The following is a 15,859-nucleotide window of genomic DNA, read 5'->3' as shown; positions in this document are numbered from 1 at the left end:
GAAAGTTCTTGCCTAATACCGTCAAAATTGGCCTTTCTCCAATTTAGAACTTCAACTTTTAGATCTGGTCTATCCTTTTCCATCAGTATTTTAAATCTAATAGAATTATGGTCGCTGGCCCCAAAGAGCACTGGCACCCCCACTGGCACCTCAGTCACCTGCCTTGCCTTATTTCCCAAGAGTTTTGCACCTTCTCTACTAGGTACATCCACATACTGAATTAGAAAATTTTCTTGTACACACTTAACAAATACCTCTCCATCTAAACCCTTAACACTATGGCAGTCCCAGTCTATGTTTGGAAAGTTAAAATCCCCTACCACAACCACCAATTATTCTTAGAGATAGCTGAGAAATCCTTACAGGTTTGTTTCTCAATTTCCCTCTGACTATTAGGGGGTCTATAATACAATCCCAATAATGTGATCATCCCTTTCTTCTTTCTTAGTTCTACCTAAATAACTTCCTTGGATGCATTTCTGGGAATATCCTCCCTCAGCACAGCTGTAATGCTATCCCTTATCAAAAATGCCACTCCCCCTCCTCTCTTGTCTCCCTTTCTATCCTTCCTGTAGCATTTGTATCCTGGAACATTAGGCTGCCAGGTCCCCCCCACCCCCCAACTTACTAGTTCAAATCCTCCCAAGCAACTATCGTAAATTTCCTTGCCAGTAAATTAGTCCCCTTCCAATTTAGGTGTAAACCATCCTTCTTGTACAGGTCACTTCTACCTCAAAAAGAGATTCCAATGGTCCAAAAATGTGAATCCCTCTCCCGTACACCAGCTCCTCAGCCATGCATTCATCTGCTCTATCCTCCTATTCCTGCCCTCACTAGCTCGTAGCACCGGGAGTAATCCAGATATTACTACACTCAAGGACCTCCTTTTTATATTCCTGCCTAACTCTCTGTAATCTCCCTTCAGAATTTCAACCTTTTCCCTTCCAATGTCTTTGGTTCCAATGTGTACAATGACCTCCTGCTGGCCCCTCTCCCCCTTGAGAACATTCTGCACCTTTTTTGAGACATCCTTGATCCTGGCACCAGGGAAACACACACCATTCTAATTCTTCGCTTCTGGCCACAGAAACGTTTGTCTGTACCTCGGACTAGAGTCCCCTAACACAATCGACCTCTTGGAACCTGACGTACCCCTCATTGCATTACGGCCAATCTCAATACCAGAAACTTGGCTGTTTGTGTTACGTTCACCTGAGAATCCATCACCCCGTCCTTTTTGCAAAACAGCATATTTGTTTGAAATGGGTATAGCCACAGAAAGCTCTTGCGCTAGCTGCCTACCTCTCTTACCTTTCCTGGAGTTAACCCATCTATGAGACTGTATCTGAGACTTCCCCCCCTTCCTAAAACTGCCATTCATCACATACTACTGAAAATTCTTCATTGCTTCTAACTGTCTCTCCAACCGATCCATTTGATCTGATAAGATTCATAACCAACAGCATACATTGCAGATATAATCTGCAGTACCCCTTAAACTCTCTTTAAACTCCCACATCTGACAAGAAACACCTATCACTCTACTAAAGGTCATTTTTGCTCCTTCACAATCTACAGACCCAGAAAATAACACCGTCTTATTCCTTTACAAAACAGTGCCCCAGGTTAAATGAATAGTTATGGCTTATATTTTAAGTTTAATCAAGAGACATATCTCAAAGAAACATATAATCAAGAAAGAACCCACTCTACACACTTCTACAGACTTGCTGTAGGTCACACTTAAAAACAATACACTTATCTGTTTCTGTGGTGTGAACTTCATCCAAACAGTTCCTCCAAGATTAGTTGTGAATTTCACTGTTTGTTAATTTTCCCAGACACACTCTGATGCCCAGTGATACATGAATTCAAATATTAAAGGCAGTAGGTATGCAGGTTCACTACTGTGTCAGTTTCTTTCTCTCTGTCTCCTGCACTGTCCTCACCATGTGTTTCCTTTGTCTGTTCTTCTCCCTTTTAAAACTGCTGTTGTTTTGACCTTATTTTCCAAAGTTCCAAAACAATGCAACAGCATATAAAACTGTAATTACTGCTCCTGGAATTCAAGGAAATCACCTCCAATACGTAAAATCCCTCAATAAAAGAGCAGCTGTTATAACCAGAAAGTTTTCCCATCCTCCATCTTGGATTACCCAGAAGAAAATGAGTGCAATTCTCAATGATTATTTTGCATCAGTGTTCACTGAGGAGAGGGACATGATATGTGTTGAGATTAGAGTTACAAGTTTGTTTATTCTGGATCATGTTGACGTAAGGAGAGAAGATATGTTGGTTCAGCTAAAGGATATTAAGGTGGAAAACTCACCAGGACCAGATGGGATCTATCCCAGGTTGCTAAGGGAAGTGAGAGAGGAATTAGCTGGGGCCCTGACAGATATCTTTGTAGCATCCTTAAACACTGATAAAGTGCCGGAGGACTGGAGGGTTGCTGATGTTGTCCCCCTGTCCAAGAAGGGTAGTAGGGATATTCCAGGTAACTATAGACCAGTGAGCCTGATGTCAGTAATGGGAAAGTTGCTGGAGAAGGTACTGAGGGATAGGATCTATTTATATTTGGAAAAGAATGGGTTTATCAATGATAGGCAAGACAAGTTTGTGTGGGAGAGATCATGCCTTACCAACCTAATGGTGTTTTATGAGGAAGTGACCAAGTTGGTAGATGAAGGAAGGACTGTAGATGCCATATACATGGACTTTAGTAGGCATTTGATAAAGTTCCCCATGATAAACTAATGGAGAAAGTGGAGTCACATGGTGTGCAGGGTGTTCTAGCTAGGTGTATAAAGAACTGGTTGAACAACAGGAGACAGAGAGTAATAGTTGAATGGAGTTTCTTGAAATGTAGAAAGGTGGCCAGTAGCGTTGTACAGAGATCAGTGTTCAGGCCACTGTTGTTTGTGATATATATAAATAATCTGGAAGTGGACATTGGTGGTCTGATCTGTAAGTTTGCAGATAACATGAAAATTGGTGGAGTAGCAGAAAGCATAGGGGACTGTCAAAGAATAATGGAGATTATAGATAGACTGGAGAGTTGGGCGGAGAAGTGGCAGAGGGAGTTCAATCCGGGCAAATGTGAGGTGATGCATTTTGGGAGGTTTAATTCTGAAGTGAACTATACTGTAAACGGAAGAGCCTTGGGAAAAGTTGATAAGCAGAGAGATCTGGGAGTTCAGGTTCATTGTACCCTGAAGGTGGCTGCACAGGTGGATATAGTGGTCAAGAAGGCATATAGTATGCTTGCCTTCATCGGACGCGATATTGAGTATAAGAGCTGGCAGGTCATGATAAAATTACATGAGACTTTGATTCGGCTACATTTAGAAAACTGCGTACAGTTCTGGTTGGCACATTACCAAAAGGATGTGGACACTTTGGAGAGGGTGCAGAGAAACTTTACAAGGATGTTGCCTGGTATGGAAGGTGCTAGCTAAGAAGAGAGGTTGAGTAGGTTAGGATTGTTTTCATTAGAAAAAAGGAGATTGAGGGGGGACCTGATTGTGGTCTACAAAATCATGAAGAGTATGGACAGGCTGGAGAGAGATAAGCTTTTTCCCAGCGTGAGGGAGTCAGTAACAAGAGGTCACGTGTTCATGGTGAAAGGAGAAAAGTTTAAGGGGTATAAACTCGGAAAATACTTTACACAGAGTATGGTAGGTGCCTGGAACGTGCTGCCAGCAGAGGTAATAGAGGCAGGCATGGTAGATTCATTTAAGATGCATCTGGACAGATGCATGAGTAGGTGGGGAGCAGAGGGATACAGATCCTTAGGAATTGGGTGGTAGGTTTAGACCGTGGGTTTGGATTGGCACAGGCTTGGACGGCCGAAGGGCCTGTTCCTGGGCTGTAAATTTCCTTTGTTCTTTATTTTAACACTGACTTTATTCAATATGTTTCAGACAGCAAGGACTCCCCAGGCTGTTAATGAAAGATTGCTTTTACTGTGATGGTTTGCAACAGGTGGAGTAAACATTAAGGGCTATTAGCTTTTTTTTTTAGTTGATTATAATCAAAAAGTAGGTTTGAGCTTTGGAAACCCATCGATTTGGGATAGTACAGAGGAGACTTGACTGGAGTCAATTGGAAATATAGCTTACCTCCTAAAACAAGTACAGAAAAGATCAGGAAAAGCATAATTACAGTGAAAGAAAAGTTTAGTTTGTATAACTTCAGAACCAGAAACGTGTGACTAGAAATTTGCAGGTTATTTGAAAGATGAGTTTTGTAAGTGTTCATGTAAGAAGGCTTCACAGTCTACAGAAATAAAAAAAAAGGAGAATGGAGGAAATGGAGTTCAAAATGTTAACTCTCCTGCTCGTCGGATGCTTCCTGATGTACTGTGCTTGTCCAGTACCACACTCTTCGACTCTGATCTCCAGCATCTGTGGTCCTCACTTTCTCCGAGATTATAACCTTACTGCTAAGCCTCTTCTAAGGATGCCTACTTTGAAGAAGTTCTCCTCCTCCCTCTACAAGGATCTCAGTGAATCTCACACTGCACCCCCCAGATCATCTCCTCTGCCCTGAAGCTCTTCAGCCACATCCTGAGGCAGACCCTGGCCTGATGAAGGGCTTATTCCTGAAACGTAATCTCTCCTGCTCCTTGGGCGCTGCCTGACCGGCTGTGTTTTTCCAGCACCACACTCTTCGACTGTGATCTCCAGTATCTACAGTCCTCACTTTCTCAAAGTTTTAGCTCAGTATTTTTGAGCTAGAAGCCGAGCTATAGATACAGCGATGCATCAAGTAGGGGAAAATTAATCTGGAATACTTTTATCAGAAGGCAGCCACATCTCTTAGGATAGCTTTGTTCAGCATTCAGGGACAATAAACCAAAACAAATCAGGAGTAGGTCATTTGGCATTAGGCTGTGACTGACAGGAAGGCAGGTAAAGGAGAGCAGGAGCACAGGAGTCTCAGCCTTTGGAATTGTCTGATGGATTTGAGGTTCTTGCAGCTTGTTTTAACACGTAGGAGCTGCAGGGTGAATGAGCTTACTGACAATGGCACTATGATAAAGGAAACTATTCAAGTGGAGGGAGCAGAATGGAATTCAGTGCCCATGGAGGGCAGTGTGGTCAGACACTGATCTTGGCAATAGAGAGCAGAAGTCCAGATGGCTATTTTGCTTGATCAGTACAAACATGCAGGAAATCTACTCAGGACTAGAGAGGAACTTGAAGTGGAAGGCGGGAGGACCCAGTCTTTGTGGTTCATGTAGTTACCAACAACATGGGCAGGATTCAAGGAGAATGTTCTGCATAGTCAATGTGAGGAATTAGGTGCTGAACTAAAAGCAGAAGATAGAGTGGAGGGAGGGGATAAGGAGTAAATGATAAATGGGGATATAACCCAAATGAGAGAGAAGAATAGTTTGAAAGACAAATGATCTGGCTAGGAGGGTGAATAGCTGTTAATGGAGACTGTTAGTAAATCACAATAGATAGTGTGTAGTGGCAAGCTGTGATAACAAGGCCTGGTGTATGGGGTAGGGGACGAGGACATAGGAGAGTTCAAGCCCTAAAAACTATTAAACTCAATATTGAGTCCAGAGGGCTGTAGGGTCCCCAAGCAGAAAATGAGGTGTTGTTTTTCCAGCTTGCACTGAACTTCGCTGGAGCACAGCAGCAAGCCTGAGACAGAGATATTGGCCCAAGAATAGGGTTGCAAATGTGTTGCTGGTCAAAGCACAGCAGGCCAGGCAGCATCTCAGGAATAGAGAATTCGACGTTTCGAGCATAAGCCCTTCATCAGGAATAAGAGGATGGTGTGTTAAAGTGCCAGGCAACTGGAAGCTCAGGGTCTTTTCTGCTGGTAGAACGTAGATGTTCTGCGAAGCAGTCACCCAGTCAATGCTTTGTTTCCCTAAGTAGGGGAGACCACATTTTGAACAATGAATTCAGTGGACTAGATTGTGAGAGGTGCAGGTAAAATGCTGATTCACGTGGAAGGTGTGTTTGGGCACTTGGATACTGAGGAGGGAAGAGGTAAATGGGCAGGTGTTACATCTTTGGCAACTGCAGGGAGGGTGCCATGAGGCTGCGGGGGCGGGGGATTGCTGTTGGACGAGGGAAGAGTGGACCAGGGGACCTGGAAGGTAGATGAGGAAGGGAAGGGGAATATGTCTCTGCTAGTGGCATTGCGCTGGATGTGACAGAAATGGCAGCTGATGATCTCAGCAGCAACTGATAACTGAAAAATGAAAACTAAAAAAGCCATAGTATCATCACAATAGAGATTACAAACCTAAGAATAAATCATCAAAGTGGCCAAGGTTACAAAATAAAACTATGTTAGTATGATCAGGTAGCCTTTGCAGATAACATAGCTGCAGGATAACATGGATTGATATCTAAATATTAACGGTTACGGTATGTTTAGAAAAGGACAGGAAGCAAGGAAAAGGTGGAGGGGTGACCCTGTTAGTTAATGATGGCATTAGCACAAAAGAGAGGATGATCTGTGATCAGGAATCTAACAGAAACACAAGAACAGGAGGAGGCCAGTCAGCTCCTTCAAACTGTCCCACCTTTCAATGAGATCATGGCTGTTATGTGGCCTAACTCCTTTAACCTTCTTCCTCATTCCTGAAGAAGGGCTCATGCCCGAAATGTCGATTCTCCTGCTCCTTGGATGCTGCCTGACCTGCTGCGCTTTTCCAGCAACACGTTTTCAGCTCTGATCTCCAGCATCTGCAGTCCTCACTTTCTCCCCATATCCCTTAATACCTTGCTGAACAAAATTCTCTCTCAGATTGAAAATTAACAACTGATCCAGCATCCAATGCCATTTGTGGAAGAGAGTTCCAAATATCTACCACTCTTTGCGTGTAGAAGTACTTCCTAACATATCTCCTGAGTGGTCTGGTCCTAAATTCTCAGTCTATACCACCTAGTTCTAGAATTTCCAATCCAGGAAATGGTTTATCTTTATCTACTTTATCTCTTGCTGTTATATCTTGAAGCCTTTGATCAGATCACACCTTAGCCTTTTAAATTTCAGAGAAATTAGCCTAATTTGTATAATCTCTCCTCATAACTTAACTTCTGAAGTCCAGGTATCATTCTTGTAAACCTACTGAAGAGGGAGATGTCACGGGGCAGAGTGACACTAGGCACACAAGATGGCCACTGAGCCATCAGTTGGCCAACTTGACACACAAAAGTTGGCTGCCAGATCACAATTATGGAGAGAAAAAGCAGAGCAGAAACAGACACTACCTGGGGCTACTAGAATGCCAGCATTCACAAACCAGTTGATTAGTTTAAGGCAGATGAGGGAGAAAATACATAAGTAACAAACACTGCCCAACGAAGAATCTGGGTCCAGCCAACACCTCTTATAGAAATGTGAACAACTTGATACAGACTCAATACGAAATGCTAATAGCCAGGGATGCAGTAATTGTCCTTCTTAGGAAGAGCGATTAGCACCCATTACTACAGCAATAGATTTCCATGCAGACATTGAAACTGACAATGTCTACACTGAAACTGACAATGACTATGTGGAAATTAACAAAGGCTGCACTGGAACTGACAAAGACTATCAACACTATCAACAATTCTGCAAAGATTGCCATAAACAAATCATGTTACAAAGACTGTAATTTCATCACTGACCTATTGTATCACAAGATGTATAAAAATTTCATGACATGTACTCCGGGTCAAGAGAAGACTTGCAGTTGACCACTATGCTGTTTTTGTCTTTCTCTCCCTAGAGCTCCGGTATTTCCTTGTGCAATAAGCTCTGTCATTGAACCCCGATTCTGACTCCGAGACTGGTGTTTTCCCCCACAACACTACATTATACTTCCTCCTACACCAACATACCCTTCCGAAGGTGTAATGCTCAGTTCTGCTCACAATACTCCAAGTGGGGTCTAACCAGAGTTTTGTATAATTATAGTATATCTTCTGAATCCTTGTACTCCAGTCATCTAGATATAAAGGCCAACATCCCATTACCCACCCTGATTATTTTCTGCACGTGACATTTTAAAGATTTATGCACCTGAACTTTGCAGTCTCTTTGGACAGCCACTGTATTTAACTTGAAACCATATATAGAAAGCACCCTGGTCTACCTTCGTCCATCCAAAATGGATAACCTCACATTTGCTTACATTGAACTCCATCTGCCCAGATTTGCCCATTCATCTAATCGATCAATATCCATTTGTGATTTTATGCTATCATCTACACTGTTTACAATGCTGCCTAACTTTGTGCCATTGGCAAATTTAGATATATGATTATCCAAGTCACCAATCTATAATGTTAATAACTGACGCCCTAACACATCATTGTGAAACATCATTGGTCACATCCCTACTTTCTGTTCCCCGCTACTCAACTAATTTCCTCGCTATGTCAGTGCTTTGCCCTCAATTCTGCGGGCTTCTACCTTAGTTAACAGTCTCTTATATGTGAATTTATCGAATGTCCTTTGTAAATCCATATGAGCAACATCCAAAGACATTACTTTGTCTACCACCTTAGTCACCTCTCCAAGAAAAACTCAATGACATTTGTCAGACACAGACTTACCTGTCATGAATCCATGCTGGTTCTCCCTGGTTAACGGAAATTTTTCAAGGTACTCAGTTACCCATCCTTGATTATTGACTCCTACAATTTCTCCACCACAATGGTAGGCTAACTGGTCTGTAATTCCCTGGTTTTCTTCTTTTGACCTTAAAAATATAAGTGACATGCGCAATTTTCCTATCTGTATCTAGGGAACTCTAAAGGTTTGTAGTTAGGACATCTACTACCCTTAGCACCCCAAATGGAAACCCTCAGATCCTGGGAATTTGTCACTCTTTAATTCCATTAATTTCCTCATTACTTCATCTTTTACTTACAATAATTTTATTCAGTCCCTCTCTCTGATACACTATTAACTTCCTCAGGATTTCTGTTGAGCGATCCTCCTTTTCTACAGTAAATACAGACGCAAACTAATTATCCAGTATGTCTGTCCTTTCCCCATGATCATTGACAATATCTCTGCTTCACTTTCAGTTGGCAAACATTGCTCCTGACTACCTGCTTTTTTTAATGTAAGTATAAATTTCTACTTACTGTTTTTGATGTCCCTGGCAAATTTACTTTCATGATTCCTTCCCAGTGGCTCTTATATGCTGCTTTCTGACCCTTTGCAAGTCTTTGTATCTCTACCATTCAGCAAGATCTTGTAATTTTGCATTTTCGGCAGCCTTTTTATTTAGTTTTATGCTATCCTTTATCCCTTTAATTGTCTACAGCTGCATTTTTCTGTGAAGTGAAGTTTTTCCCTCTCCGAGGTATAAACTGGTTTTGTACAGGGTTAAATGTTTCATTAAACATGCTCCACTGTTCTACACATAAGCAGATTTTGCCAGTTTATTGTGGATGGTCTCCATTTCTTCTCATTAAAGTCAGCCTTACCTATATCCATAACTCCAGTAGGTGATTCGTGCTTTTCCCTTTTAAATGCTACATTGAACTCCACCATTATGATCACTAAATATTCACACACTATTCGGTGACAAATTAAATCTGGCTTATTATCCATTACCAAATCCAGTATTGCTTGTCCCTTTGTTGTATACAGGACATATTGCTGTAGGAAACTATCCCAAACAAACACCCTCCAGAAGCTCACTACCTTTCTGACAGGCCTCTCCCAACCTGTTGAAGTTAAAATCTTTCATTAATACTACTATAGCTTTGCTATGCACTTGCCTCATCTCTGTACTTTAATAATCTAGCACTCCAGAGCTGCCACGGATGGTTTGCACACTATATCTATTACAATTTTACATCATTTACAGTTCCTCAGTTCCACTCACATTGTCTCCATTGAATGCTTTCCCCTCATATATATTTGGGCGGCACGGTGGCACAGTGGTTAGCACTGCTGCCTCACAGCGCCTGAGACCCGGGTTCATTTCCCGACTCAGGCAACTGACTGTGTGGAGTTTGCATGTTCTCCCCATGTCTGCGTGGGTTTCCTCCGGGTGCCCCGGTTTCCTCCCACAGTCCAAAGATGTGCGGGTCAGGTGAATTGGCCATGCTAAATTGTCCGTAGCGTTAGGTAAAGGGTAATATGTAGGGGTATGGGTGGGTTGTGCTTCGGCGGGTCGGTGTGGACTTGTTGGGCCGAAGGGCCTGTTTCCACACTGTAAGTAACCTAATCTAAAAATATATCCTCCCTCATCACTGAAGTAATTTGTTTCAAATCCATAGGGCTACATCACCTCCTCTGCCATTTTCCCTGTCCATCCTGTACACTTTATAATTTGGTATGCTTATTTCCCAAACCCAACCATCCTGCAGCTATGTCTCAATAGCTCAGAGCAAACTCTCAATATTATTGTGAAATATTCTTCAGATAAATTTTAGATGGTCAGCTAAATTTATTGTACAACACAGTATATTCAGAGGGATCGACACTGTTGTCTGAAGCAAAAAGTATCAGTCCAGACAGCTGTTTCACCTGCTCAGTGCCAGGGTGTGGGATCTCAGCTTAGGGCTGAAGAGGAACCTGAAGTAGGAAGGGGAAGATCCAGCCACCATTGTTCATGTACATATCAACGGTATAGGCAGAACAAAGGAGGAGTTCTGCAATAGTTAGTATGAGGAATTAGAACCTAAGTTGAGATGCTTTCTTGATTCCTCAATTTGAATAGCATCTTGTACCATGGTGTTACGTTCATTGAAATCACTCACCCTGCAGCTCCCACTTTCATCCACAATTAAATGAATTACTGACATATCAAAATCAATGCAGTTTCTGAAAATTTGTGTCACACCGAATATGGCTATATGTTTCTTAACAAAGCGCATCTTTTCAGTGGACTTTCTGCAGACCCTCTGCAAAAGATGTAAGATGAACCTAAAAGAAGATCTCCTCCTACATGAAGGAGATCTGTGAAAAATGCTAGGTTCTGTTAGCAACACTGTTCAGAAACTACACCAAGGATGTTAGCCATTAAAGTCCTCTTAATACATTTATCAACCAGATGATATTTCCTTCGTTCAGTCTTTACAATAGATTCTATAGTCAAAAATTAAAAGTTCTCTCCAAAACCGAGAGTGAAATTGAACTATTTTCTTCCTCCCTCAACTAAAGGATAAAACTGTTGACTTTGCTGCAAATAATAAACTCAAAATTATTTATTTAAAATCCAGATTACTAGTCTATTAATCAAAGTAAACATTGCAAATATTTTGTACTCATTTTATGCCATTTATTCTTTTACTAGGGTGCTTTTGCATATAAAATCTGTCAGTTAAGACATTATGTTCTCTGCCACTGTTCACCAAACATTTTTTCATCAAAGTCCTACACAAAAACAATGTAGGAACCTTCAAATGACGATCTTTGCTGTTTTCATATCCTCCCCCGTTTCACAACCACCAGTGCTTCACTGAGCTTGGATAAGTTTATCCAGACCTTCTGAACTATACCACGCAAACCAGTCTGCTTTATTCTGCTTGAGAAATCCTCAAGTAGGATTTGTGAAAACAGTCAATCTGATGAAGTAAACAATATTTTGTATTGACAATTGGCCTTAATTATTTAAGGACTAGATTTTCTAGACAAAAACTATAAGGCTATAAGGTATAGCAGCAGAATTAGGCCAATAAGTCTCCCAAAATTGCTATGCATCTGATCATGGCTGATATATTTCTCAACCATATTCTCCTGCCTTCCCCCAATAATCTGTGATACCCTTTCCAACCAAGAATCACTGTCTTAAATACAATCAATGACTTGGCCTCCATAGTTTTATGTGGCAATTAGTTCCACAGATTTGTCACCTTTCTGCTGAAATTCCTCCTCATCTCAGTTCTAAAGGGCCATCCCTTCACTCAGAGGCTATGCTCTCAGGTCCTTGTCTCTCCTACTAATGGAAATATCTTCTCCAAGCCTACTCTATCCAGAACTCTCATTATTCTGTAAGTTTCAATCGGATCCCCCCATCCTTCTAAACTCCTGAGTTCTCAACTGCTCCTCGTATGAAAAGCCCTTCATCACTGGGATCATTTTTGTAAATCTTCACTGGATCCCATCCAACACCATCACATCCTTCCCCAGATACAGGGCCCAAAACTGCTCACAATATTCCAAAGATTATCTGACCAGAGCCTTAAACAGCCTTGGCAGTACATCTCTGCTTTTATATTCTAGCTCTCTTGAAATGAACGCTAACATTGCTTTTGCCTTCCTAATTGCTAATTGAATCGACATGTTAACTTTAAGAAAATCCTGAACAAGGGCTCCCAAACCCCTTTCTGCTTCAGATTTCTGAAGCTTTCCTCACTCAGAAAATAGTCTATGCCTCTATTTCTCCTACCAATGTGCATAGCCTCGCACTTTACCACAGTGTATTCCATCTGCCATTTCTTTGCTCACTCTTCTAAGCTGTCCAATTCCTTCTGCAACCTCCCTGCTTCCTCAACATTACCTATACCTCCACCTTTATATCATCTGCAAACTTAGCAACAATACGCTCAGTTCCTTAGTCCACATCGTTAATGTATAACTTGAATAGTCGTAGTCCCAACACTGACCCCTGCAAATCTCCACTAGTCACCAGCTGCCATCCTGAAAAAGACCCCTTTATCCTCAAGATCTGCCTTCTACCAGTCAGCCAATCTTTTACCCATGCCTGTCCCTTGCCACTAAAGCCATGGGCTCTTACTTTATTTAGGAGCCTCCTGTGTGGCACCTTGTCAAAGGTTTTCTGGGAATCCAAATAGATCATGTGCATTGGCTCTCCTTTGAGGAGGTAACAAGCAAGTAAGACAAAGAATTTTACAGATTTCTTCCAGCTATAACCCCCCCCCGACAAAATGCTAACTCAGCCCCATTTTATCATGCACTTTCAAGTACTCTGCAATCTCCTGCTTAGTAATGGACTCTAAATTTTTACCAATAATGGAGGTCAGGCTAACCGTCTTCTGCCTCCCTCCCTTAGACATTTTCCAGTCCTGTGGGAGCCTCCCTGACTCCAGTGATTCCTGAAAGATCACCACCAATGCATCCATAATCTCCAAAGCTACCTCTTCAGAACTCACGGGCTTAGTCCATTAGATTCAGGTGATTTATCCACCTTCACACTTTTCAGGTTTCCCAGCACTTTCCCCTTAGTGATAGCTATGAAAGAAACATCTGGGCTCTAACTCTCTTGCTACAGATGTCTTCTACTGTGAAAACTGATGCAAAGTGCCTTTTCGTTCTCCCACCATTTCTTTGTTCCCCATTACTGCTTCTCCAGCCTAATTTTTCAGAGATCCAATGTCCACTCTTGCCCCTGTTCTTTTAGATATCTACAAAATTGTTTGCAACAATCTTTTATATTACCAGCTGATATTGTTTTATATTTCATCTTCTTACCCCCATTGCATTTTTAGTTATTCTTTGCTTACTTTTAAAGTCTTTCCAATCCTTTGTTTTTCCATTAATCTTAACCACATTGTATGCTTTTCCTTTTACTTTTATGCTGTCCCGAACTTCCATTCTCAGCCGTGGTTGCCTCATCCTTCCCTTAATAAGTTCCTTCTTCCTTGGGATACGTTTTTGCTGTGCCTCTTGAATTACTCAGAAACTCATGCCGTTGCTGTTCCACCATCTTCCCTGCTAGAGTCTCCTTCCCATCAACTCTAGCAAGCTCCTCCCTCATGTCTTTGTAGTTTCCTTTCCTCATCTGTAATACTTGTTATACCTGATTCGGGTTTCTCCCTCTCAAACTACAAGGTGAATTTTATTGAACTACGGTCATGGAGCCCGAGGGATTCCTTCACCTTAAGCTCCCTAATCAAGTCTGCCTCATTACATATCACAAATCCATAATTGCCTGTTCCATAGTGGGTTCTATCACAAATTGTTCCAAAAAACACCCATCTCATAGACATTCCACAAATTCCTTTTCCTGAGATCCATTACTGACCAGATTTTCCCCTATTGAAGTTCCCACTGATGATTGTAATAGTGTTTTTCTCACACACCTTTTATATCACCTGATTCATTTTCTTCTCCACATCCTGACTACTGCTAAGAGGCCTGTAGACAACTCTCATTATTTGTTCATTCGCGATTCCATAACTCTACCCTTCCAACCCTCTTTACTTCATGATATCAATTTGATTTCATGTGTTACTCACAAGGTATGACACCCCCCTGTCATCTGCCTATCCTTCCGACAGGATGTGTATCCTTGGATATTTGGATATCCTTGCAGCCATGTCTCTGCCAATTTCAATCAAGTTTAATAAAAAGATTCCATTGAGTAAGTCAAGGAAAAATAAATATTAGCACTTTTCTTTAATTTTTATTGCTATGCATAGTCAGTATTCCTTTATGGTTTAGATATACTCTGATACTATTTGAATCTCCCTTTGGGTAACCTGTGACCTGTCTGGATCAGGAAGGATTCCTTCTACCATTGATTGACTTAGGTCCAATGCTAGATTATTTTTCAAAATTTATTTTCATAAAAGTACATCCTATTACATTTTGTTATGAAAATGGATCGTATCCTTGAACTACTTAGATATATTGAACTTTTAACTACAAAATTAGTTGTTTAAAAGAATGACTTACAAGCAAAAAGACGACTGAGGATATAAATTCGGTAGAAAATCCCTGTGCAAATTATACAGACACCTGAGAGAAAACACAGAATGTCACACCTGAAAAGTGTCAACAAAATTTCAGACAACAACAATTCAAAAAGAGAATTGCCATTCAAAAATCTGAACCATGATTACCTGTGGGTTATGTGCCAAACTGCAGACATGAAAGGAGTTGAAAGAAAACTAGTTCTAAGACAAAGATATTTGTTTGTTATAATTTCAGAAATACACATGAAATGGGGTCAAAAGCTAACTGCAGTCCCTGACCTTGGTGTGTCACAGAGATGCCATGCTAGTGAATTAGTTTGTGACTGAATTTCCACTATGCTGAAGTATGCTGCAAAAAGGCACAGCTGCAAATTTCTAGGCACCCTATATGCGCGGTTAAACAGAAACAAAGTATTTCTGATTGCTGAAAGCAAGCCAGTAAAGCCACTGTCAAAAGGAAACTGGATAAACCCATTCCTGTTCAAGTGAAACTACCTCAGCCTAGTAAAAATCTTTATCTACTACTACCATCAGTCTACACAGGATCTAATGGGTGATACCACAACCAGACTTAGCAAACATGCTTTAGTCTAAATCTCCTTCAAAGAAAATTGTTCTGGAAGAAAACACTAAGCTCAAAAACTTGAGACCCTGAATGTATTCCTTTACTTTGATAACTCATACTCACCCCACCCCTTTTGTGTCTTACTACCATGGGTCTGCTCTCTGCTGAACTAGTTATTTTTTGCTAAAAACATCTACAATTAATCTATAAATGCATCCCTTTTCTACTGGCATTGGTACTCCCTTCATGTTTTGCTATAGATTATTTTTTCTAACTCTTCCACTTGCTGCTTCTTTGCATTTTTCAACATATCAGACACAAAACGTCAGAGGAGGTGATGACCTTATGATATTAACCACTGCATGATCTAGAAGACATTGCACTTCATTTAATTTTAAGATTAAAGTTTATAATTGGTGTAAGGTAAATTTTAGTGGTGTTAGACAAGAATGTTCAAAAGTTGATTGGAGTAGACTGTATGCAGGTAAATGGATGTCTGATAAGTGGGAGGCTTTCAAAAATGTGCTATTAAGAGCTCAGTCATTATGTTCCTATTAGGGTGAAAGGTAAGGCTGGTAAGATACAGAATAATGAATAAATAATAAATATTGAGGTTCTAATCAAGAATACAAATGAACCATATATTAGATAT

General features: G+C 41.0%; 1 protein-coding gene across 1 annotated transcript in view; it reads right to left on the bottom strand.

Moving 5' to 3' along the window:
- Positions 1–15,859, bottom strand: part of corin (corin, serine peptidase) — a 232,537-nt gene that overhangs the window by 141,459 nt on the left and 75,219 nt on the right. The window contains exon 4 of the mRNA XM_060830982.1: positions 7,337–7,360. Coding sequence (XP_060686965.1) covers positions 7,337–7,360 — 24 coding nt within the window. The remainder of the gene's footprint in view (positions 1–7,336; positions 7,361–15,859) is intronic.

This window comes from Hemiscyllium ocellatum, chromosome 1 (assembly GCF_020745735.1).
Source record: "Hemiscyllium ocellatum isolate sHemOce1 chromosome 1, sHemOce1.pat.X.cur, whole genome shotgun sequence".
In the NCBI taxonomy this organism is placed as follows: Eukaryota; Metazoa; Chordata; class Chondrichthyes; order Orectolobiformes; family Hemiscylliidae; genus Hemiscyllium; species Hemiscyllium ocellatum.
Note: the sequence above shows the minus strand (reverse complement) of the source record. Positions and strands in the feature narration are given on the sequence as shown.